General features: G+C 40.9%; 1 protein-coding gene across 2 annotated transcripts; it reads right to left on the minus strand.

Annotated features, from left to right (window-relative positions):
- Positions 1–1,732: 1,732 nt before the first annotated feature.
- rsf1b.1 (remodeling and spacing factor 1b, tandem duplicate 1) lies at positions 1,733–24,439 on the minus strand. 2 transcript variants are annotated; one of them, XM_040032471.1, is made up of 17 exons: positions 24,252–24,439; positions 21,865–21,956; positions 18,920–19,012; positions 18,010–18,215; positions 17,835–17,926; positions 12,079–14,333; positions 11,709–11,756; positions 11,320–11,601; positions 10,682–10,786; positions 10,305–10,384; positions 9,264–9,318; positions 9,052–9,164; positions 7,899–7,966; positions 7,481–7,694; positions 7,160–7,383; positions 6,421–6,600; positions 1,733–5,148 (listed from the first exon to the last, which is right to left on the minus strand). In XM_040032471.1, exons 1-17 carry the CDS (start codon positions 24,403–24,405, stop codon positions 4,580–4,582), a joined length of 4,830 nt encoding a protein of 1,609 aa, XP_039888405.1. In that variant the 5' UTR covers positions 24,406–24,439; the 3' UTR covers positions 1,733–4,579. The 2 variants fall into 2 exon arrangements, with proteins under 2 accessions (XP_039888405.1, XP_039888406.1); XM_040032472.1 differs by lacking the exon at positions 11,709–11,756 and having other exon boundaries at positions 24,252–24,438.
- Between the last annotated feature and the right edge of the window lie 1,740 nt (positions 24,440–26,179).

Consider the following 26,179-nt stretch of genomic DNA (forward strand, 5'->3'; position numbering starts at 1 on the left):
CAAACAAAAACTGCCTAGAATGCGTGTAGTGTAGTTTATATATCATACATACAGTAAATGTGTCATTTGGGGTCTTTTCATCAGTGAAACACACAACCAAGTGACGGTTAATCTCCTCTCTCTGAGGTTTGGATTATCAGAAACAGAGATCCAATAAAATCCCCCCACCCCCCAACCATGGCTCACATGGTGCTGGTTACACAACACGACCTTTGTGTCCTTTCCTCCGCCTCCGCCGCCTCCTCCTCTTCCTCAGGCGTCTCACACTCTCCAAACAAATGCCCAACACCAGCGTCTCTGTTTTTCCTCAGCGTGGATCATCGTCAGCGCAGAACAGATGACAAACATGTGACCTTCGGCCCCTCAGCCTGTGAAACGAATGCACGGCGTTCCTTGAGACCTGCTGCTTGGTTGACAGAGCGGCACGTGCTCGATGGTTTGTAAACAAGCTTCCTCCTGCTGACGTGGTTACAGATTATCTCACAGTGTGCCGTTTTAGAAGAGTGGTGCTAAAGTTCACAGCTGCAACAAACTCCTCTGACCCTCACTCTCATGACACGAGAGATTATTTTATCTCAGCAGCGTTTACGATGGTGACGAGCAGCTTTATCTGGCTCTGAGCTTTAAGTGGACTTTCATGCTTTATTATGTAAGAGATACGAGGATCTGTGTGTCTGGCTGCTATTGATCCGGTGATCTTTTGGTCGGCAAGTGAATGCATAAACACAAACCAGACCACCAAATATTTGCAGCTGTGCCGTCTAATACTGGGGATCTTCAGAGAGCTCCCAAACTCTCTGATAAAGAACTTCCGAATTTTGGGAGAAGTTGTGAAGTATCTGTATGCTCATCTGTGCTGATTCAGAAGCCTTTCCTGTTTAAGAGAAAGTGACTTAAGCTGGAGATGGAATAATTAGTAATAATAATAATGACTATAATAATACATTTTATTTGAAGGCGCCTTTCAAAAACCCAAGGTCACCTCGCAAAAAAAGACAAAAGGAGCAATAGTCATAAAATACATAAAATAGTCAATAGTGTGACAGTCATGTGAAGGATCTGAACTGCTTTTATATTATGGGCCTATTAGAAGCGTCAACGCAACAGATTTAACAAAGCTGTTTTTAAACCTTGGTCGTCTGCACTTTAGGACCAGAAACTTCCAGGTCGGGGCTTTTAATTTTCCCCAAAGTCAGCGGTAAAACCCACAGTGAGACAATTTGTCACTGTGACCTACGTCTGTGGAAAAGGCATCCTGAAGAGCTGACCCTAACCCCTTTATATATTAATGTTTATTTAAGCTAAACAATAAAATGTCAGATGTAGCAAAAATGACAGAAATTAAAGCTCATATATGCAAATTTATATTTAATTACTTTTTTAAAATTTCCACAAGGTTCGATAAACACTCCAGGTTTAGACTGCTTTATTATACATTGTGCTTTATTGCATTTATTTAATGTTTTCAGGGAGTCTCTTCTTCCTTAATTCAGTTTTTAATGTTTTTCTATGGTGGGCTCAGTATTTATTTATTCTTATGTGTTTGTGAGACAGGGAGGTCAAGGGCTTTTTGGTACATGTTCATGTCTTGTTAGCAGCTCAAACAAAGGGTGCAACTGCAACTCGTTTCTAGCCTGTTTTTATTTTCTTACGTATCATTTATGTATTTTAAGCATTATAAGGGTCAGCTGTTTGTGCATGTTTTGCATTTGTAAAACGAGCACAGTCGACATCAGGCTTAAAACCCATTTTATTATGACAAATGTACAAGATCGGATTCATAAGAAATAACAGTAAAGTTAAAAAAAAAAAAAAAAAAAATGTAGGGAGCGGACAAAACATCACCAACCAGTCTACGAGGATCTATACACAGTGGACAGGGTGTCTTTCCTCCCAGATTCATCATGAGGTAAATAGGAAACTGTTAACACTTCAGTCATTGGCACCGACCTCCTCTTTCTCTTTATTAAGCTTTTATTTCTCTCCATCCCTATGCAGGTCTCGCTACGGGTTATTTCATAACCATGAGATACACATTTATACATTCTCCTTATCTCTGTGGAGAATATAAACAGGGTTACACACAGCACACAGACACTCCTTTGCTCCGTCTCGACCCACCAGGACACGCACCTCTGTTACGTCTGTAGAACCGGGTTTCTATATTCTGCCCAGCTAATCTAAAAGCTAAATATCGTGTATAGACGCCTATGCTGTGCAAGCGGCACGTATAGGTTTTTGTCTTGGAAGTCATTTTGGCCGTGGCCAGTATCAAAACGGTATGATAAATAGTGGTTTATCCTCTGAAGACCATGCTGAGACTAATTTACAAAATATTTTACAAACAGGCTTCACTCCCTCTCAGTCCTTGATTATTTTCCACGGCGACGTCCCGTTCTTCCCCCTCGAGCTTCTGTAACACGCCTTTAGCACGTCAGCGCATGCTTACCCCGTATGCAGTTTCACTGCAAATTAACACGCCTACTTCACGAGTCCCTCAGCACAAATGCACCAGGTCAGGAGATCCTGAAAGCATGCCAGAGGTTTTGTTTTTTGCGATTTTCTTACAAAACACTGTTGTGCCAATATTACTTCCCTACAAAAGAAAACTATAAGAAACTCATGCAATCCCAAAGAATTGCTCGATATATTTTTCCATGGTTAAAAAAATGCCTCTAAATATATTACAGCAAAAACTACAGATATACACACAGACTGGTTCCAGCAGAGGTCAGTGAAGTCATTGGTTTGCCTTTTTCCCCCCGTTCCCCTGCAACCCGACACATCGCTTTAAAACCGTTTGGTTTTCATGATCCTGATCTGATCCGAACCTGAGCTCAGGATTATGGAAACGGCTCATGTCAGAGGAAACAGGAAGATCCAGGGGAGTGGAATAAGAGAGAAAACAGGCTTTCAGAGCCGAGTGTTGTTTATAACGAAGGAGTATTATGTCTACATTAAAAAATATATATATATTCAAAGGATGCTTTTAAAAAGTCAAACCAGGGAGTTATTTTGCTTCAACTAGGTGATCTTTTTCTGGATATTTTAACCCCATTCTTTAATGTAAACCCTAACACTCCTTCATCCATTTAAAGATACTAAAAATCTAAAGACCTGCAGGCATCTCCACCCACAAAGAAAATAAGACACTTTACATCATTTCCTCAAAGAGACAACAACAAATAAATGTTTAGATATACAAAAAAATAGATTTACTGAAACCATGAATCACATGAAAGCGATGAGAAGAGGCTATTCTGGATCAGGAGGGAAGGAGAGTTTCACCTTTTGATTTGGTTTCTCCAAACAAACTATAACCTGAAAGTTCAACCTCTGATGCTGATGGCAGTGCGCGTGTAGTTAAAATAATTATATATGTATACAATATACAAAAGCTACTCTAACATTCAACGACAAAAAATTAGGTTCAAGGGGGGGACGAACGAAGGTTGGTCACATATATACATTCACACCTTCATACGATGAAAAGGGGGGGTTATATTTGACTGATTAGCATTGACAAAAAAAAAAAAAAAAAAAGGGGGGGGGGCGTGGTTTAATAACAAAATACACACCAGATATGATCAGAAAGAACCAATAACTTATCAAATACATCCCTCACATGAAGCAGTAGCTCATGTTAGCGCAGCACGAAGCCTAAAAACCGAAAATCAACCTGTAGCTCCTCTAAAGCTCCTCCTGCAACAAATGGGGCATAAAGGGTTAATTAGTGAGCTTGAAAGAGCTTTAAAAATGCCCACAGGTGGATTTGACTGAAAATATGTTTAGGAAATTAAACATACATTGTTTTAAAAGTATTAACGAACAAAAACCTCTAAATTAGTGCCGCACCACGACTGCCCCGGCTTTCGTCGATTGTAACGTTGGAAGCATGTTTGTTAACGTTAAAAAAAAAAAAAAAACATCTGGTGCTAAAAGCTGCTGTGAAAGGTCAGCGTGCCAGCTGGTTAATTAAAGCAGACTAACAAGCTAAATCCGCTTTCTTGTAGCTCATCGCGCCGTGTTTGTGCAGAGCTAAACGGCCGCGTCTATCATCTCATCTAACCCTGCCCGGTGAAGTGCGTTTCAATCAACATATGATTGCATTTCTTTAAAAAGCCATAAAATGATAAACAGATGTCCAGAACTTGGTGCCAATTATGGAATGATTCGTTTTGTTTTTTTTAAAGTTATTCAGCTTTCAAACAGACTAACTTTTTCCCCCAGTTTCAGAGCCAAAAGTGATCAAAACCAAAACTGAAAACAGGACAACGATGACGACAACCCGGGGGGACGACGGTGCTTCGGCGGGTCAACTGGTTATTTCCAGACGAATGAGGAATGATATGTTGGTGCACTTATTGGCTGCAGGATCCCATGGGGACAGCGTCACACTGGAGGTGTGGGGGTGGGGTCCAGGCTTCCAGGTGACATGAGAAAAACGGACATGGAGGAGGAGTTGTTGGCATGGGAGGGAATAATAAAGTTAAGCAATATAAAAATACAATACCACCAAAAAAAAACAAAAAAAAAAACAAAGAAAAAAACCCAAACAAACAGTACACCACTTTTGTTTTTACAATTGTTCATTATTGCAGACGTAGTCCACGAGGTCTGTGACTCCTAACAGGTCGTCTTCGTCATCGTCCTGTGCCGCAATGTCCTGCCCCACCAGCCCGTTTGGTGCTATGGCAGCAGCCGGTGTGGCACTGATGCTTTTGGGCGGCTCCAGATGTGGGATAATGCCTGGAGCGGTGATGGTAGCGATGGTGGCAGCGGGCCGGTTGATGATACCCTCGAGGCTCTTTATGGGGCTTTGCCCGTTGGCGGGCGGCAGCTCTACCAGGCCGCAGTCCAATGCATTTGTTCCCTTTGACTCCTCCTCTGCTTTCTTATCCTTCGGCTTCTCCTCCTGCTGCTCCTCGTCATCGTCGTCGTCATCCGAGTCGATGCGGTTCACTCGTTTACGGATGGGTCGATCCTCCTCGGAAGATTCGTCCGAGTCATCGTCGGAGTCGTCATCTTCCGACGCTCTCCTGCGTTTTAGCGCTAGGCGTCTGCGTCGCTGCCGGGAATCTTCCTCCGATGAGATTCTATTCGACCTCCAATCCCTCGAATCTTCCTCGGAGTCTCTGGAGAAACTCGCTGGGAAGAGAAAACGAGAGTCACATTTAGTCTTGCTGTCATCAATCACGTTCACGTCAACATTGCCTCATTTACGAGTTTTGTTTTTCAATCAGTTAAAACTCAGCAACTTAAAACTGATGCAAATAATGAAATACGACTGTGTGTGTGTGTGTGTGTGTGTGTGTGTGTGTGTGTGTGTCAAACAGTCAGAATTTAAAATCAATTGAGGAAAAGGTTGAATCAGCTTCATCTCTAAAAGACATTAAACCAACACTTCTCTGCTGTCGCTGTCCATGGTGCTGAAAGTGAATGGACTTTGTCAGGGTTCAAACTGAAGTTTCTCACATGACATCAAGAGCTCATTGCTTGACAGTTGTCTGCCATCTCACAGGGTGCAAAGACTGTTTGGCACAAAAAAAAAAAAAAAAAAAAAAAAAAAAAAAAAGCACCAGCACCAGCGATTGCTTTGGTTTCTAGGAGATTGCTGGGGTTGCCTGCAGTTTTTAAACACCTCACCCATAAAAGGTCATTCACCAAATCAACAATGAGGCCACATAGGAGTTTCAAATTGATACTATTAAAAAACTAAACTACCAAAAATCTTGGATGAGTTAAAATCTCAGAGAGGTCAGAGGTCAACTTAAAAAAAAGAAAAAGACTTTTAAATTGATACCATAGGTGTGGCTACAAGGAGACTGAGGTGTACTACTGCTGGTCACCAGTAAAAGCTCGCCTTCGCAGTAAAAGTTATGCAAATTTCTCAGTTTATGGTTTGGTTCATACTTTTGAGTTTCACTACAGCTCAGAGAGCAGCTCCGTTTGTAAGTCCATCACCTCTACTAACAGTAAATGTGCAAGCATCCAAAGAAATTACACGGAAGTTTTCCCTCGTGAATGGCAGGTGTGCCGGATGGTCATGAACCAGTCTCTAAGCTGGTGTGATTTATGTGGTGACTCTGGTCTTAACTATTTTAAGATCAAAGAGATGTCATGGGTACAGGAGGGAGTTAATAAAGCTTAGATACTGCAATCTGCTGAATATTATCAAAACTGGATGAAAAAGTTCTTTTTTAGAAAGACACCAAACTTTTGTATTTGTTTTAAATGATTTGTTATTAATAGAGACCCAGTGAGTTTGAAAGGTGATTTTTATTCTTACCTCTAACTGTAAGTCACAAAATATTTTAAGATAAATTAGTGGAAACCAAAGTTGCTCTCCACACTTTTAACTCATCTGATTAATTACTAATCTAAATAGATTAATCAATCACTCAAGTGTTTCTGACTGACCGTCGCTGTCGGAGCTTTCCTGCTGACGTCTGGGTTTCGTTTTGGCCCGGTTGGTTTCGGCCTGAGAGCCTTCAGACTCGGACGTCTCGCAGTAGTTGACCTGCTTCTTCTGGCTTCGCCTCGACCGCCGGCGGCTCATATCCAGATCACTGTCGCTGTACTCACTGGAGCCTTCGGTCACTGCACAGAAACGCACAAAAAACAACAAAGAAGCGGTTAAAAATCAGAGGATGACCTGCAGCAGGAATATTCTTAGAAACAAATTTTAAATGACATTGTGCTCAGACATTTAAACTGTAATTCTGACTTGCTAGTGTACCCAGACGCATCCCCTTTTTAACCTGCTCCGTTTCTGTAGTTCATCCTAAGGAGGCTCACCATCAAGAGCAGGGTTAATGCTGGGTCTCTTTCCTGCACCAGCACTGGTCTTTTCTCTTAACTTTCTTTGCAGTTTTGTGTACTAGTTACTAGTTGAGCTTATCATTAGTCTTGTTTATAGTTTTACCGGGGGGTCCAACCTCAAATATTTGTGTTAGGTCTCTGCGAGTAATTTCTGGGTTTAAGTACTGTAATAGCAGCGTTTCAGAAGCGATCTAAGGTCTGAAGCTTCTGGTTATAAGCAAAGATGCTCTGTGGGGCAGACAACTCAACTACAACTTGCACCTTTTAACCTGTAGTCATCTCTTTATTTCAGGTTTTAGAGAATAAGTAAAAAGAGTATCACGTAAAACAGATATACCTATTTCATCCTCATCGTCCTCATCATCCGTCTCGTCCTCCTCATCATCCGAGTACCCTCTCGGTCGCCGCCGCTTTCTGGAGCTCCGTCTGCATGTCAGCAGTCTGCTCCGCGAAGACTTTCGATGCCTACCGCTGCCGTTGCTGCCAAAGTCGCTGTTGTTGGAGTCTGCCTCCGATTCAGCTTCCGTGTCGTTGTCCGTCACAACAAACTCTTCTTCTGAGCTGCATCCGAGCAAACAAGCGAACGCAGAGAGAGTTCAGCGTCTGGTGAACAAAACTGACAGATTTATGAGATTGGAAACCAAAAGTCAAACTGTACCTTTCACTGAGGCGAAACTCTTCCTCGCTCTCCTCCTCGTCCACGGTGCTGTCGCTGTCCAGGTCGTTGAGTCGCCGGCGTTTTTTCCTGCGCTGGCTGGCGCTGGGTCGCGGCGGCTGGCCGTTCTCCTTGCCCTCCTCGGCTTGTAGGATGGTAGAAATATCCTTCCCTCTGTGCCCTGTGATGTTGGCCATATCTTTACCCCGACCCGCTCCTGCAAAAACACCTCAGTTATATTAAAAACTTCACATCTTTCACATTTGAACCGCTTCTTGTGTAAATATGACAAGTTGCTACATTCTTCTGCATTACAAACAAGACGGATACAACATGTTAAATGAGCTTCAGATTTTGGGTTGATCTTCAGAGCCAGAAATATTTTCAGCAAAGTACACAGTACAGTTTCTTCTCCTCCTACCTCCACCCTCTGCTTCTTTGATGTCTTCTTCGATAGCCTCCTCGATGGCCTCGTCAAACTCATCAAATCTGCAAAGTTTACATCAACACAGACAAGAATATTTTTTGCTGCCTGGAGAATTTAAATGCGTCTCTGCCAATAATAACACAATCACCTGTCCAACTGCCGACTGACTCCAAGGGTGTTTCCACACCTGCAGCGTTTAGTCCGTTTAAATCAAACTGTGGTTTGGCAATCGCACTCAGGTGCTGACCAAAACAACCGCACGGAGAGTTTTTAGAGGGGGTGGGATTAATGCAGTTTCAAACGAAGTCAACACAATTGTTTATGGTGCAAACCTGATCCGACTGCGATCCGAACCAACTACTAGGTGCGACTAGGTGTACATTACAAGTTTGAGTTTTAAAAAAAAAAAGAAAAGAAAAGAAAAATAAAAACTACTACAGAGCTGCAAAGGTCTTTACAGGCTAGCAACGAGCTTTGAAATGAACCTAAATTCTCCGTTTTCTTGAGTACCCCAGAACACAGCACCTTCCTGTTCCTGTTTACTTTTGTTGGTCGGGCCCAGACACTCCTGGCCAATAAGCAGACTGAACATTAACGTAGAATTTTCTCTGTGTGAAAACAAACCAAATCAAAGGAAAAAGCTAGAAGTTTACAAACTGATTTGGGCCAGAGTAAACCGACTATAGGTGTGAAAACACCCTAAAGTGGCTCACAGCAAAAGAGATGTGATAACATTTATCTCACACAGATGCACATTCAGCACCCACCATGTCGACCAGGGTCTGTTTTCAGTAAACAAAACCTTTTACGATTTTTTATTTTCTAGATACTGGAAATAATAGGTAATCTTTTTTATGATTTATTTAGGGTAAAAAAAAACAACAAACAAACAAACAAAACAAACCCCCCCCAAAGAAAACATCTGGCAGGCAGATGCAACTCCCCACACTGTGGCAGATCGAGCTTATCCAACAAACCCAGGCCATCAACTGTTTGTGGAGTAGGCAAGATTTTCTTATGATGACTACGGCTCTATAGAAATTATATATTATCCGTGATTGGCTACTAGCTACAAACACTGATGTCATCAACATCAACTGATATGGACTGGTTGCCTGAACGTGCAGCAAAATAGTATGTCTCGTACCTGTAGCTGATGGTTTTCTTCGCCCTCGTTGACCTCCGACCCCAGCTCTTACTCTTCTTTGTTTCTTTCTTCTCTTTGATAATGATCTCTGGTTTTTCCTCCTCGACCTCAACCTGGAAAGAGTTCAGCGTCACTTACATTCACAAACATCAGCAGCAGTCAATGTTTTTTCTGTTTTTATTTAAGACCCCATGACCTCACTAAGTACTCACAGAGGGCGCGATGATGTTCTCGACACTGATTCCAACATAAATCAGACGCTCTTTCCTGGAGAAGGACAAAACACAGTAAGATGATCACACAAAAAAGTTAATCCGAGTGTCCTCTGTTTGTCAAATAGTGCAAACTTGTAAAAGCTTTGCAGTACTTAGTTAAAGAGCTGCAATTTCAGAGTAAAAGCTGGAATACACATCTACAGAAAGTGGACAGGATTTTCATAATACTACATAACACTGAGATCTTTTCCAGCACAGGAATTAAAATGGTTTTTGGGAGTCCTGCACCTTCAAGGCAACACCATGGGTGTGCACTATTCTTGTGCACAGCTGTATAATACCACCAGGGGGCAGTGTCAAAAATGTACAGAGAAACATGCCTGTGGGATATTCTTGTTTTAGCTTCTAAAATGTTAAAACCAATGAAAAATTTTACTCTGCAGCAGCTCTGTGACATTTTTGTGAATTGCTTTCCCTTTATGGTGAACTCTACTGCTGCTTACTTCCTGTCAAGCCCACTTATCAACCAACCAATCACCATTTGACTTACAAATGATTCCTGTCACGTTACATCACTGTAGGCAAAAAGTAGGTTGCGTTCACAAAATCCTTCTTCCTCAACTGAACGGGAAACCACCGCAACAAGCTCCAAATGAAGCCAGGTGAAAAACTAACAGTTAACAGGTGCAGGCTTTTTTTTTTTTTTTTTCTTGCTTTCTGGAAAGACCTGTTACACCACTGCTGAAGTCCAGAGAGATTTCAAATCAGAGAGAGGAAATAGAACAAAAATTGATTCAATTTTACTTTCAAATTGTATTGTATTTATATTTGTCCATCTCCACTCAAATCTGTGGGAAGATGCTGTTGCTACGTCTGTGCCACAGCGGAAACGCAGACCGTCTAAAGGACTGTTTACCTTCCTTAAAAATATGTATGTAATGTGGAATGGTTCAAAATCATACCCAAACTGGGAACCACTGGCTTCAAAGTAAAACAAAATGTTAAATTCAACAGCAGCTGAAACACAAACTGTCTCACCTCCTCTCAGCCCGCTCCTTCTTCTTCAAAGCAGCGTCGAGGTTTTGGAGCTGCTCTTCGAGTTTGTCGCAGAGCTGCTTCTACAGAGGGGGGCGAGTGATACATTTGAACTTTAGTTAATCCAGTAGCTCTCAAACTGCACTTCAGCGTCATGATATCAAACACCACACAAGTTTTAAAGCCATCATTAAGACTTCTTAAAAAAAAACGTGAAAAACAGCATCAGTGGACTCTTGTTGCATTATTTTAATCTACATTAAAAACACATTTACTTGTGGTTTACGCTGTCTTTTTCTTCCCGGTCGTTGACGCCCCACAGATGTAGAAACACTGAGCTAACTATACATTTAATTTTGAGTGCACTGACTGGTACGTACATGCTGACAGGGTGGACAGAACCACTCTCCATCGGGGATGATCATGAGCGGAGGCCTCAGACAGGCTGTGTGGTAGCCGCTGTCACACGAATCGCACAGCAGGATCTGAGAAAGAGATACAGGCAGATCGTAACACAACAAAAGCATTTCTCTCAACAAAGAAAGAAGAGTGCAAAGTTAGCACAACCCATAGAATCAAACTACAGTAATGAGGAAATAAATCAGTGGCTGTTTTTTCCTGCTTGCCAAAAAGTGACGTTGATGCTACTCTATGTGAGATCACTGTCGGTTAGGAGGCGTTTTTCTGCTTCAGACTTTAACCAAAAACTCCCCAGCTGCCCTAGTTTCCTCTCATATTTGTACTGATATTAAATGTTGGGCTATATTTACATCTAACAAAAAAAAAAAAAAAAAAAAAAAAAAAAAGCGTTGTTCTGCCTTCTCCCCACTAGGAGGAGCCTCAGGACTTGTTTCTTTTCCAAGTTCACGGCTAAAAACTGCCCCCTGATTCAATAACACCCTTAAAGTCTCATTGTTAAAACCTTTCTGGATAATATTCCAGTCTCTCATTGCTGTTATAATTTGAGTCTCTTTTCAATATAAATATATGCGGGTGAGATTTTACAGATGTTACCCACCAGCTCTGGGTGATTTGAAAGACCGCAGTGTTTGCAAGGGTCGTCATTGGGAGGTAGATCTTCGTCGGATGAGGTCGAGGAGTCCGAGCTTCGTCTTTCTCGGTTACGGTTCCGCCTCTTTCTTGTACGCTCAACCTTGTAGTCTTCATCGCTGTCGTCTTCCTCCTCGCTCTCGTCTTCTTCGCTGGACTCCTCGTCGCTGTTTTCGTCCTCGTCTTCCGAGTCTTTCTTTCTGCGGCGCGTCCGAGTGTTGGACCACCGAACCCTTCGCCTCTTTCTCGCCTAAAACAAGCAGTAATGAAAATGTTAACGGAGGAAAAATAGAGCTGTGCAATCTGGAAAATGACCAGTCTGTACATAAAAGATGGACAAAGCCATGGCTGCAGTACCTTAAGCCTCCATTCTTTCTGGTGGCCAGCAGAGGGCGACTCCACTGGCTGCAAAAAAAGGTTATTCCCAAGTTTAAGGACTGCAGGACCTTCATGGCCCACCAGGTAGAAACCACTACTACAGAAATCTACAGGAAAGACATTTCAAGTCTTAATATTTTTTCTTATGGTCATCAATTTAAATTCCCCAATAAAAGTCAGAAAGGCTGATGAAGCAGGTTACACCTTAGGGTGGGCTTAACTCCTGACTATCATGAGTGCCGGTGTCCCTCAGTTCCTCATTCACCTCTAAGTTTCAGATGTGGAATAATGTCACAGTGTCTATGTCCATCTTTTGTATACAGTGCATGGAATGAATGCCTGGTCTTACCTTGGGTTTGGTTTGGCCTTCCTGATCCGTCTTTTTCTCTCTTGGCTTCTTCTTAACGACCTTCACCACCTCCTCTTCCTTGTCCTCCTCGTCTTCACACTTTTCCTTCTCACCCTTCTCCTCGTCGCGCTTCTGAGGCGCCTGCGACTTCTCCTGCTTCTTGTCCTGGATCTCTACTGCCTTTGGCGTCGGCCTAGAGATCCTCGGTGATCTTCGCAGGGATCTCCCCACGTTTGTGTCGGACTCTGAGTCCCCCTGTCGCTCCTCCCGCTGGAGCTCAACTTTCCTTCGGTTGACTGGGCGCTTGTTTTTCCGGCAGACATCCTCCTCCTGAACATCTGCTGGGGCTTCACTGCCATTCGCCACATCTTTTTTCGCTTGAGAGTCCACATCCTCGCTTTTGCCCTTACTCTCCTCAGTTTTTGAGAGTTCATCTGCTGTGGAGTCCTCTTTGCAGTTTGAAAGCTTTTCTTTATCAGTGTCCTTTTCACTTTCCCTGTCAGCATCCTTTTTATTATCTGATGATGGATGCTCTGCCTCGATTGCGCTGGGGTTTTTCTCAGAATCCTTCTCTTGTTCAGTCTCAGGTTTTTCATCGGAGGCATCCGTCTTCTCAACAGGGCTGGGCGTTTTATCCTGCCCTTCAGATGGCTGCTCTGCTGGCTTTTGTGCGACAGAGTTCATCTCAGCTTTGTCATCTTTTTGTGGTTTTGTCACATCGAGTTTTGCGCCCTGTGCCTCTGCAGCCACAGGCCCAGACACAGAGTCGCTTATCTTGGAAGCATCACGTACCGTACCATCTTCACAGTTGACAGTTTTCTTTATGTCTTCTGGCTTTTCCGTCTTTGTCTCACAGACTGTGGGAGCCGTCTCTGCATCTTTGATGCCATCGTGCTTCTCTGCAGCTTTACATGAGTCTGACTTGTCGACCTTTTCGATAACAGGCTGGTCCACGCTCTCCTTAGTGTTGGCTGTTTCCTCCGCTTTCTCACTTGTTTTTTTAGTGACAGACTTTGATTCCGAGGTTTCAGAGTCTACAGATTTCTCTGGTGTGTCTGCAGATTGTGTCTCTGTTGTCTTACAGCTTTCAGGCTTCTCTTCCAGAGCAAAGCTATCAGTTTTCTCTACATTACCCTCAGATGATCCAGTCTCTTTAGAGTCACTCGTATCTGTTTGCTTGTGCGTTATACTTTCGGGCGCCTCGGCTTCTTTAGTCTGACTCGACTCGGACGTGTCCATGTCTGTGCAGTCTAGCTTTTCCTCTGATTTTTTTGAAACTTTTGATTCGGCTTCTTTGGATTCGACTTCATGATTTAAGTTTAGGTTCCCTGACTCATCAGCAGTTAATATTTTATGACTTTCCTTTAATGTTGTCTTGTTCACCTTACAAGACTCCTCTGTGTCTGCTGGTTTGGATTCTTTCATTTCTTCGTGCTCTTCGTGATTAGAGGATTTCTCTGCTGCATTATTTATCTCTTTAGATAAAGGTGTCTGTTCTGTCGGGGGCAGCGAAGACTCGCATGTTTCCCTTTTTTCCGTTTCCTTTTCATCTTGAGTTTTCTTCTCCAAATCCGCTTGGTGTGAGGTGACTCCCTGTGGCTCGTCCTTTTTAACCTCCTCGTCGGTGGTCGGAGCGTCGTTCTCTTTAATGTCGACAGATTTCTCCACAGCTTCTGTTACTCGCTCTGGTGACCCTTTTTCTGATTGGGCAACTTCCCCATTAATATGATCATTTATACTCAACGCTTTCTTTGATTGGTCAGGAGTCGAGTTGTCTTTTGAAGCCTCCTTCAGATTAGAAAGAGATGGATTTTGCACTATAACGGCATTATTTTTATCAAAGTCTTCACTGAACTTCATTCCCCTTTTTTTCAAAGGGATCTTGGCCTGCTGGTCATTCTTCATGGCTTGCTGCATTTCCTCTGCACTGGACTTCTTCGGTTCCTCCCCTTTTTCCTCCTTTACTGATGTACACAACGTCTCAGAGGCTGGTGTTTGTTCGCTTGAGTTAGATTTAGTGTCCACAACTTCCATCGGCTCTTCTTTGATGTTCTGGGCTTTTTTACTGACATTTTCTGAGTCGAGCTCTGCCTCCGCTTTACCTTCAATGACACCATTTAGTGCAGATTTTGCTTCTGAATTTTCAGATTTCGTGTTCTGAGTTACTTTTTCAATGCTCTCCGGCTTTGGAGAGACTGACTTGGTGGAGTCTTTGCTGTCTTCATCTGATGTATCTTCAGTCTTTCTGGTCTCACCTGTAACAAAATAAATACAAAAAAAAGAGAACAAAAAGATTAAATGGCTACTAGGAGCTCTGATGTACTTAAATACTCAAAGTAGAATAATGTCGATTAATATGAGGTTTATTTTGACAGAGTTCATACACATTTTTCAGGGTCAAATTCAAGCACTTTTTAAAAAAACTTTTAAGGTCCATTTTCAAGCTTTTCCAGCACATTACCTAAAAAAAAAGAATGCATGTTTCACTTTGCATCACCTCAGTAAGATCATTTAAAAATTAAAACAAATCATCTTAAGTCGAGTTAAATGAACTTTCTTTCCCTTTTGTTAAAACAGAGAAAAATGCACCACACAAAATAAATACCAAAAAAAGGAAATGGTTGCTTTATATGCATATAGTGTAACTCAAAAAACACATTTCTCTTAAAAATTACGATGTGCAACGCGAACAAATCAACTTGTTAGAGATATTCATCTGCACTTGGGGAAAAAAAAACAACCACCCCACAAAACAAGAAAACTGCCCCAAACACCACAATAATACACAGCAAGGCTAAATTAAGTCTTCTCATCAGTTATTGATGCTTCTTTCCTATGTGACACAAAAATAGGAGACAGATGTTTGTTTGTTTTTAACTAGTTAAGCACCCACGCCCCCAAAAATGGGGGCAAAAGGGAGGAGATCGTGTTTAATCGGTTATAACAAGACGTCAAAAATATAAGTCCTGACATAAGTAGTGTCCGCAGAAACCTCTGAATCTCAGCTAAAAGCTCGTGTAAACCATTTCTACAACCACCAAACAAAGCAAAGACACCAAACAGTTAAAAGAGCAGTTACGTCACCATGAATCTGTGGACAGGTAATATCCATATTTTGATTTATGATTTTCTGGAGTTAAATGTGAACCAAAGTATATTTTCAAAGGTGTTATATGCTTTAAAATACTTTTAAATAAATTAGGTGAGTGAAATAAAAAAAAAAACAAAATTTTTCTATGTTTGAGTCACAGTAACTTATTTACACCTCTGATGACATCTCACAAGTGTTAGTTGTATTTTGATGCCCAGACTGTTTACACAGAGTTTGTTATAGCAGAGAAATACTTCATTTATTTTGGTCATTTCATTTCCAAGCAGAAAGCTCAGAAAACTCCTGGGGGTCTAAGAGGTTAAAGTTAATTCCCAATAAAACTAACTGTGAGATGTTTGACTACATTGCTGTCTGTATTATTGTTAAAGTCCTAAATGATCATTTTAAAGTGTTTGTGCTAATAACATCATGTACAGTGAGACAGGCAGAAAGAACAGCACTGACTGGGAGAGGCTTTGAACAGATGACATACTCAGTTCAATTCAACATATAAGACTTTGAGAATGCACAAGCATCTACCTAAAATATATTTATTTAGTCTATCATCTGTGATATTATTATGTAAAATTATAATGTATCGTTCATCTCCCTTAAATAAACAGGCAGCCTTAAAAGTATGAAATATTCATATATTAAAACACTTAAGTTTGTCTGTTGTCTTAGTGGCTGATAGTGCCCCACAGGTGTCAATGTGAGCTTGAAGCCATTTATCATTTTTAAGTTGCTCAATGTGTAGGTGCTCGTGATAAACAGATTTTGAATGAAAGCCAGCGAACTTCGATAGCACAAAAAAAGCCTGGAGCCTATCCCAGCTACCACAGGCGAGAGGCAGGGTACACCCTGGACAGGTCGCCAGTCTGTAGCAGTCTGTCGCAGGGCTAAATTATTTTACTGCGTTAAATCCTTGTGGAGTATAAGCTTTCCCTGTTTACATTTATACTTGTCATCCAAGTTATGAAAACAAGATAACTGCTTATGTCTAAACTAGCAAGATGCCAAACCCTGAGGTGCTCCCAGTTCATTCATTAGTGTTAGACAAGGTGCTCAGTACTGCTGTATGAATGTGTGTGTGTGTGTGTGTGTGTGTGTGTGTGTGTGTGTGTGTCTGGATGAATAAGACTTGTAGTAAAAGCTTTGAGTGATTAATTAAAGTAAGTGCCAGTCTGTTTATCATTTACTATAAATAAAGCTTTACTCTGGTTGTGACACCTCTTTTCTGCCTCCACAGTCTGAAGCAATATTTCAAGCCATCACATCATTTGGAATTTCATTAAATTTCTTTATCATTGTGCACATGTGAAATGTATCAACATAGATAATCTAGTGTTAAAGACACAATGGTGTCAGTAGATTGCACATTAAAGTCAACAGAGTTTTGTTTTCTGACTTCTCCCATTTAAGCACATAATCCCAACTACGGTGGCCACTGTAGGACAAAGAACTCTGGCTTCAATTAATCTAAGTGCGAGTAGACTGGTGTCCTCATCCATTTACTCTGTGGGACGTAAAACTATGTGAAAATCCGATACAAGTCAAGTAGTCAGCAGAACTCACTTCTGACAGCGATACTGAGGTGAGTTGTTGAGATTATCCTGAACTTCTGTTGGTACGCGCTGCTGTTTTTGCCATTGTTAGCCTCGGTTAGCTGCTGTTAGCCACTGGATCTAACATTGCTGGAATCAGATACTTAGCAAATAAACTGTAAGGTGCGATTTATAGGACACTCCAGCCTGACATTAGCTGACATAACGTTAGCATTTAACCAGTTGCTGTTTGTTGTTTAACCACCTCATTGTCAAACGACCAGAGACGGGAGGCTCACAGGTCTAATCTGCTGATAGCTGTGACAATATCAGGAATAAGCGAGCATGTTTTGTTTTAAAGCCCTGATTTCAGTTCAGGAGATGAGTTTGAGCTTTTACTCAGATGCTGGCCTCCTTCTCAGGTGATAATACATAGGGATGCCTACGAGTTTTCTTCCTCTTCACCTTTGGTGTACTACGCATGTGGGCAGTCTCTATTCACAAACAAAACGTGAACAGCAAAACAGCCACTGTATTCAAGATGGCGCGTCAAGATGGTGGCCTCCACAAACCATACTTTTAGTAGATTAATTCCAAATTTAGATATTTATATAGATAATGATGATGATATAATTATATAGATAATTAGACACATCTATGAAGGAGAAAAGTATATACACCAGCATTAAATTAGAAACAAGTGCACATGGGCACCACGCCACCAAGCCTCTGTCAGTGCGCCCCAGGGTGGCTGTGGCTACAATGTAGCTTGCCATCACCAGTGTGTGAATGGGTGGATGACTGAATGTGTAAAGCGCTTTGGGGTCCTTAGGGACTAGTAAAGCGCTAAACAAACAAACAAACAAAAGGGGGGAGAAAAAGCTGCTAAGGGGGTATGAAAATTATGATCTAACTGGCACAAGAGAGGTCAACTGAAGTGTGATAATCACTGCTCTGAGCGTGAGCTATGCCAGCAGCTCATGTTGATCAAAGATATTATTATTCAAATATTCAGGTGTAGGTTCCTAATGAAGTCTAAACATTTCTGCAACAATCTGAACTAAAAATGCAATCCAGAGAAAATTGTAACTGCTGGTTTTTATACTGAAAAACTCTTTTACCTTCAGGCTTCGTTTCCTGTTCTTTTTTCAACAGCGCAGGATCAATCTGCGTCTTCAGCAGAGCCACAACCTCGGCCAAATCGTTTCTATCTCTGCAGGGAGAGAGACAAACACACATTTAAAAACATAAAACAAACAAATGTTTATTTCACACGGACGTTTCTGTCCGTTTTACCTGACGATGCACTTCCACGATGACCCGTCCAAGTCATCCTGCTCCTCCACATAAACGCGCACGTTGTTGTCCTGGTCCAGTTGAAACCAGTACATCTGTCCGTCTTTGTCCCGGCCGATTGGCTGCAGGCGCATTTTATCTGGGTCCTCATCGTTGATGGCGGTTTTGAACTTGACGTTGTCGTCAAACTGACACTCACACAAATACTGCAGAAAAAAGAAAGGCCCAATAAAGGAAAGTCAAACTACCTCATAGAGGCACAGAATTATATTTTTAAAAGATTTTAGAGCAGAAACTTGAATATTCATGGTTCAGCTGAAGGTTCAAAACCTCAGCCTGTGTGAAAGGGAAAATACACCATTATTTAACATTTACATGGACTGAATCACTTAAGTTACGTTGACAGTTTGATACTGCGTCACTATGTATTAACCCAACCAGGTCTTATAAAGGCTACCACGCTTCTACTTCTGGGTCACTTCATTCGCTCAGGGACTTCTTACAGAAAGTTTGACTATGTGGCCACAGTCTGCATTCTGCCCCAACCAGAACCTTCAACAGGTGGAGAGCTGGTGAAGCTACACTGGGAAGAACCAGTACTTCGACTCGAGCTAGACAAAAGGCAATCTTTTTTTAGCTGCTTCCTCCCACCCCTGGTTTATTTTACAAAGCAACAAGTGGAGATTAAGTTAAAATACATGTTTGCCTACATCTTTAAATCTGACTGACTTCTTGAGAACTTTGCTCTATTTGCAGCTGTCCCACTCGTCTATGTTTGGGTGATACCTGCAGCATGTACACGGGTGTGTAAAAGCGGGCCAGTGGAGGAGAAAATGTTCATTTATAATATCTAATAGGGGAGAGGAAACCGGACGGCCATCCTGACATCCACCAACAACAAAAAACTCACTTTAAGTATCCCCGTCTTGCACTCCACCGTCAACTCCTTGTATCCTTTTTGCTCGAGTTCCCACGCCCAGGTTGTGTTGAACTCCTGACATACCTGCAAGGGAAACAAGTAACACAACAAAGTGGCATTAAAATACATCACATGCTTAACCTTTATTTTCAGAAAAAAGTCAAACTGGAGACATTAGTCAATTAATAGAGGGTACACAGTTACTTCTTGAGTACAAAAAGTAAAAAATAAATAAGAGCCTCCGTTTAGATGACTTAAATCAGGGCTGCCCAATCCCAGTCCTCGAGAGCTACTATCCTGCAGCTTTTAGATGCATCCCTACTCCAACACAGCTGAATCAAATGGTTTGATTACCTCTTCAGCATGCCATCATGTTTGGCAAAGGCCTGATAACAAGCCATTCATTTGATTCGGGTGTGTGGGAACAAGGATGCATCTAAAAGCTGCAGGACGGTAGCTCTCGAGGACCGGGATTGGGCACTCCTGACTTAAAGTGTCATGTTTCTGAGACAGTAGAAAAAAAAAAAAAAGATGATATTTCAGGCTCTCAAGTCTTAATATAACAATGGTTACATTTTTTGGTCAGAGAAATAAACACAAAGCAAGAGTGAGAGGCTGAGGTTGGCCAGTCAAAACTGTGTTACTTCTATTCTGATTATTTAAAACATAAATTTTACATATAAACATTGCCGTAATGTGTGTCATGCCCATTTCTTTTATTTCACAGTGTTTTTGTGCTTATGTGTTTTTGCATGTTTGTGTTTAACTGTTCTTTATTGTTATAGCAAACAATAACAGAGGCGACCACCTTAGAGCATCACATGCTGGTTTACTGGGACCATTTGTCTCCTCTCCCTCATTTTTTCTAAATTGTTAACCATCCCTGTACTTTTTTTTTTTTTTTTTTTTTTTTTTAAATCTACTAAAAAACATTATCTTAAAAGCAGACCCGGGCATTGTACATACTGTGGGGCACATTCGGCCTTTTGGCTGTCCCTGACCAGCCAGTGTGAAATTAGGATTCAAAGATAAGTATCCATCAAAGAATGGCTTACTGTTTTTTGCAGTTTTGTGGGAAAGGACAACACATTTTTACTGCTTTGATTTTGAAGGTGACTGATCATTTATTTTTACATTCTCATCTGTGAGTAAGCAAATGCAGCATCACTGTAAATACACTCTAATAAAAGATTTTTTTAATCAACAACACTGACTTTTGAAGTCGGAGGTCAAGCTGTGAGTTTAGTCTGTGGACAGCAGACTGGTGTGTTTAAGGACTGCAGTTTCAATCACCATTATGAGACTAAACACCCAGAAATACAAGAAGTTTTCAGAAGAAGCATTTGAGAATGTGTCCAATCCAGCTGAACCATAACAAGACTGCTTGAGGTGAGGACACTGCAGGAAATCTGGAGCTCCAGTTTAAAAACAAAACAGACTATTGTGACTTTTTTCTCCTTGACTGTGGATGAGAGTTGTGCTGTCTGTCTACACAGGATAGTTTCTCATCTTTCTATATGTGGTAAGCAACAGACTTAAGATCACAGAGGAACTGGCAGCAGTGCACTCAGTGAAAGGGACTGTGACTTCTTCACAGAGGTAAACGGTTGCTTGGAAGGGCTATGGCTGAAATGGGACAAACTGGCAGGTGTTCCAGCCAATGGCTGCTCAAATCTGACAGGAAAAATGTTTGGCCTTCTGAAGTGGATGTAATATAAAGAGAAATAAATGAAACCATAAATGAAACTGGTATCTTTGTAACTGGTAGACAGCAGGTGCCGAAAACTTTCTACACATAAGGAGACCTTCTCAAAAGATGTTGGTTCTCTTTGAATTTGCCTTCATATGTGAACAATCGTTCTCAGTAATGAAGTTTAATCCAGACACAGATGGTCTCTCAGTCACAGTCACCTGCCCACATTTACACCTCAGACACTGCACCTGACTTTAAAGCACTTGTTAAAGCCAAAAAAAAAAAAAACACAACAAAAAACAACTCAATTTTCTCTCAATTAACAAAAAGAAAACAAAACAAAAAAGCTGAATACCTGCAGAAGATGTAATTGGAGCAAAAATAGCAACAGCACTTTGCATAATTTATAATATAACATATTTATAATTTTGCAAAAACATGCACATTTTGTTCTCAATTGTTGATTAAATTATGACTTTACTATGCCTGCTTCACATTTTCATTGTCTAACAGTGACATCTACATCTCACTAACATTGAGCACCTTATTGGTGTGGGCTCCACAACAGCCACAGTTTCTCCTGCGGCCCCTTGCAAAAATTACGAGCCCACCCTGCTACCCTGATGCTACCTGCTGACATCACCCCCTGAGTACCTTTTTCTACTCTGAGCGCAGGGATTACTGCCGTTTATTCATGCAAACAGCTTCGGCTCCTAGAGTGGTTACTACAGGATGGGTCTCTGATAAAACAGACCTGTCCATCAGATTATTAAACTGGGTTTTATTTTCCAAATTTGTCAACCTAGTCCCAGTTTAGTAGATCCCAAAGTTGATATGCTGCAACGTTAAAGTTTTTTTTTTTGTTTTTTTTTTAAATAACCAGATGATCTCTATAAAACCAGACATCTGCTTAACCATGTGGGAAGCATTTTCTATTAAAAAGCACGTTTTTGGAAAGCTGTTTGTTTAAAAAAAAAAAAAAAAAAAAAAAAAAAAAAAAAAAAAAGGGGGGGGAGTTGGATGTATGGCTAATCTTAATGGTCGTGAAAGTACAGAAAGAAAATGGTCTGAAAGAACATTTCAGCTTCCTGAAAGAAGCCCTTTTAGGTACTCTGGATGGAGTAGGAGCTGTCTGAATATGGCGCTATTTATTTTAAATGTTAAGTAAATATTCTAGATTGTCCTGTGCCAAAACACTGTGGCGGTACTTCTTTTTCTTTTGTGCTGCGTGTCAACCGCTTACCTTGACGAGATACTTCTCCCATCTGTCTGCAGACACCGATTTGCCGATCTTCCTCAGCAACTTAACGTGAAGATCAACCAGCAGCTTTGGAACTGCGGAAACAATAAAACAGAGAAACCCGTTAGCGTCCGAAAGGCATTTTAGGTGTGATGCTACAACTGTTGAGAGTGTAAAACAGCCGTAAAGCAAGTAACACTGTCCGGTAACAGCATCAGCTGCTGTGACTGGAGATGAAATTTTTTGCATCGTGGGAAAAGCTGATCAAAAAAACAAAAAAACAAAAAACAAAAACCCAGAGTGCAGACAAAAACACCCAGGCAACAATGTATGCAATGTCTATGTAACGCTATTGGGCTTTTCATGCTAAATATGGCCCTTTTGACAATTTCTAACATGTGAATGCAGAAGAAAAAAACCCTGATTCTTGTATGTTTTTCTTACTGAACTTCTGCCCATTTTATTGATATTAACTTCATCTTTTCCATCTTCGTTTACATTTTTTAAAAGCTCACATTTAATTAATTAAATACATTTTTTATTTTATAACATTATTTTGCAATGAAAGTGTCTCCCCTCTGTAATATTTACATCAAACCAAGTCTGAGAGATGCTCGCTCTGATTGATGCTCATGAAGAGTTTTAATTGACAACAAAAGAATCATTTATCAGAGCATCTGCAGCAAACCATCTAAACCAAAAACAAAGCAAAAAGTCTTTGACTTAACATAAAATGTAGGACGAAGTCAAAAAATGCGCAGATAAATAGGATTAATATTTGACATACTTCATTTTCATCTCCTACTTTCTTTATAGGGGTCACCACAGGAGCCCAACTGCCTCCATCTCACCTAATCCTTAGCATCCTCACTAACCACACTGAACATCTGCACATCCTCCTTCACTGCATCAGTGAACCTTCTCTGTGGTCTTCCTGTTTAATTCCTGCCTGGAAACTCCATCTTCCACATCCTTCGTCAAGTATATCCACTATCCCTTCTGTGCACATATCCAAACCATCTCAGGTGTGCCTCTCCTCTGATGTACTCATTCCTAATCCTGCCCATCCTGCTCACTTTTCGCACCTTCAGCTTTGCTTCCTGTCTTTCTGTTAGTGCATAGATCATAGCACGTCTCACTACCGCCTTGTAAACATTCTCTTTCACTCTTGCTGTTATCCTTCGCTGTGCGGGAGTCAGTGTCAACACATTACAGAGCCTTATTTATCTTTGTTTTTCCCATAAAACAAGTTTATTCTTTACACATGCCCGCCTTTTTCTGTTTACCAACATGCACTGGAAGGCCTCTAGGATAAATACAACACACTGTATCCTTATAACAACATATATTGTTCCCTCGATTTGAAAAAGTATATACTTTTTAAGTATATATATTTTTAAAAAGTCTAATTTTAATCAAATAAAAGCATTGAGCTTGAAACTTTCAATAATTAATGGGAATATCGAACGTAGAAAAAATGTGTCCGTGGTGTCCTTTTAAAACACACGAGGTGATGGCACATGCTAATTAATACACACTCAATCAGGAACACTTTCAGATGAGGACGCGCATGCGCTAATCGACGCAACGGGATAAGAAAAACAGTCAAGTCGACCACAATTAGCAGCGGGAGCGGAAGAAGAAAACAATTTCTTAATTACCGTGAAATTCTTAAACACCGTTCTCTATGATGTGGTTATCGTTAAGAGTTTGGAAACAATAAAAGTCACAGTTAATTTAATTTCACATCAAAATCGCGCATATAGTTCCGCAGTAACCCGCAAAACTATTGCGTTTCTAAGGCTTTAAGTTATTTTATTTTGAAAGCGCCTACGCGTTTGTCCTCTGTTTTTGTGTGGCTTGACGGTAGCTGCGCGAAGCACCACAAGGCAAAATATTTTAAGTGTAAATAAAGTGCACAAATCCGTGCTCGTTTCACACACTGACACCTTCGGAGACCACTTAACTGAATCCACGCCGCGCTGCGTGAGCTATCTCCACGTTCACCGCCTCGCGAGCACTGTCACGGCCGCATGTTTGTGTGCGTGTTGTGTTGTTTTACGTTACAACGGCAGATAAAGGCTGCTTGGAAAAAAATTAAGCCCAATTCAAAAGCTAAAAAAGTGACAGAAAACCTCGAATAATTCGGCCCGTTTGCAGCTGAATAACGATCAGAATGAGCACAGACGTGTTTTCTACCTCGAATGGCAGCTTCAGGGCGGAGTTAAGTTATATTTAAGTGAAGGAGAATGTTAAAAAACCAACACAATAACACACAGCCAGCTAACATTAGCTGCTACGTGCTAGCTCGCTACCATTATCATTAATGCAGCGGTGAAGTCTCTCCTCCTCCTCCTCCCCGTGAGCAGCGGGACCTTTTACTACCCTACCTGAGGATGTGTCCTGCAGATACCTCTCCAGCTGAGGAAAGGTGAGCTCCGGCAAGTCCAACAACGCTCCGTAGCGCTCAAGAAAAGAGCAAATCACAGCGTAATTTGGACACAAACCGGGGGAAGAACTCGCCGTTGCCGCCGAAGCAGCCATCTTTTCCACACCAGTGCAAGCCAGCCGGAATTAAATGCATGAGTTCCGAATGTTACCAAAATAAGACGCTGGGATTGTAACCTGTCCTGAAAAGACAGCTTTTCCCGTCTGCATTAATATTTATTTATTTACAGTTGCACTTCCTCTGTGTCAAATCAGAAAAAAGTTGCTTGAATTGCATTGGCTATTTAACATATGTCATTTATGCAACAGAATCACGTATTTAAAGGTGTACATCAGATTATTAATGTTTAATTCTACAGTTGCAGAACATTTTTATCCCACCCCTGAATTTGAAAGCAGTCCATGCACAGAAAAATAAAAACATACATTAAAAAAAAAAAAACTCGTCCAGAGACAAAATGTAAACCTATTTTTTTAAGTTGGTCCAAAATATGATTTAAAATACAAAAAAGTTCTTGAGGACTCCCAAAAGCCATTTTTGACAAGTTGTAGGCCAAATATATCATAAGTTATTCCCTTTTACATTATTTTTTTTTTGTTTTTTTAAATTTTGTCGATATTTGTTTCTTATAAGTGTGCTAACATGCAAAATCATGAATGCTTTTTTAAACTCACAACTCACAATCTATTGCCTTTGCAATAGTTTGAATGGTGTATGTATGTATGGTGTATTTGAGCAAAGATTAGGCCTAAGTTGTCCTCCAATTCTAGAATGAGGCTAATTTATGCAATTTATTTTCTACCAGGCAGCAGATTTTACCGTGGTGGTCCTTGTGTAATGTAAGGTATAGTACTAAATAGTCCAACAAATCCATATCAGTTGCATGCTCTGTATTGGAACTGTAATGTCTTTAGTGATCTTCAGTTAATTCTGGTTTAAGCATTTTAAGAGAAACATTTTTACAAAGCATAAAGTCGTGTGAAAAAAAGGATTCACCCCATTCCTCATTAATTAATGTTTTGTTAGTTTTTTAGTTTTTTGCTTTTTTCCAAATCATTAAACAAATTTTCTTTGCTGGTCAAAAATAACCCGAGTGAATACAAAATGCAGGAGCACACTTCAATTATGCAGCAGGACAAATATGCAAAACACGAGCAAGTCCACCTCTGAATGGCTAGGGAAAAAAATACAATTAAATAAAATTTAAAAAGGAAGGTTTTTGAGCGCTTTTATTGAATGTCCGGACTTAAATCAGACTGAAACACTTTGTCGTATCATTAAACAGGCCGTTCATGCTCAAAAATCCTCCAATGTGGCTGCAATACAACGATTCTGCAAAGAAGAACCGGACAAAATTCATCCACAGCAATGTGAAAGACTGATTGCCAGTTTTTACAAACACTTAACTGCAGTTCTTTTATTCCAAGGGTGGCAAAACCAGTTATTAGGCTTAAGGGGCACACAGGGTCATGTTTGGATCACTGTCTCACAAGAGAGGCATCAGCATCCTTCAATTTGCTTTTTTTTTTCTTTGGAGTTCTCTGAATAACACTCAGTCTGGACCAGTGTACCTTCAGCAACCCTGTCACGGACAAATTGCCCCAGACAGCACATTACCAGAGCATTTTCTAACTTTGTTACAGGCAGTTTGACTCCTAGCCAGAGAAGAGTCAGCTGCTAATCAAAAGTGTGCATGCACATCCAGACCCTGCACCCTCATGGCAAGCATGACTGATTGTAGCCGGGGAGTAAGTACAGAGACTTTCTATTTCTATTTATCTACTAATCTCTGTCTTTTCTCCATCTCCCTTTTGCAAGTAATGTTCCACAAAAAACCCCTTATCTTGCAAATGCATTTAAAGATGCTGG

Source organism: Simochromis diagramma, unplaced genomic scaffold, assembly GCF_900408965.1.
Source record: "Simochromis diagramma unplaced genomic scaffold, fSimDia1.1 OVJJ01000216.1, whole genome shotgun sequence".
Classification (NCBI taxonomy): domain Eukaryota; kingdom Metazoa; phylum Chordata; class Actinopteri; order Cichliformes; family Cichlidae; genus Simochromis; species Simochromis diagramma.

Coding starts and splice junctions, on each gene's coding strand:
- rsf1b.1 (XM_040032471.1), bottom strand. CDS start 24,405: ATGGCTGCTTCGGCGGCAACGGCGAGTTCTTCCCCCGGTTTGTGTCCA. Junction 10,787..11,319: donor TTTCAAATCACCCAGAGCTG/GTGGGTAACATC, acceptor TCTCTTTCTCAG/ATCCTGCTGTGCGATTCGTG. Junction 9,319..10,304: donor AAGGAGCGGGCTGAGAGGAG/GTGAGACAGTTT, acceptor GTCCTTCTCCAG/GAAAGAGCGTCTGATTTATG.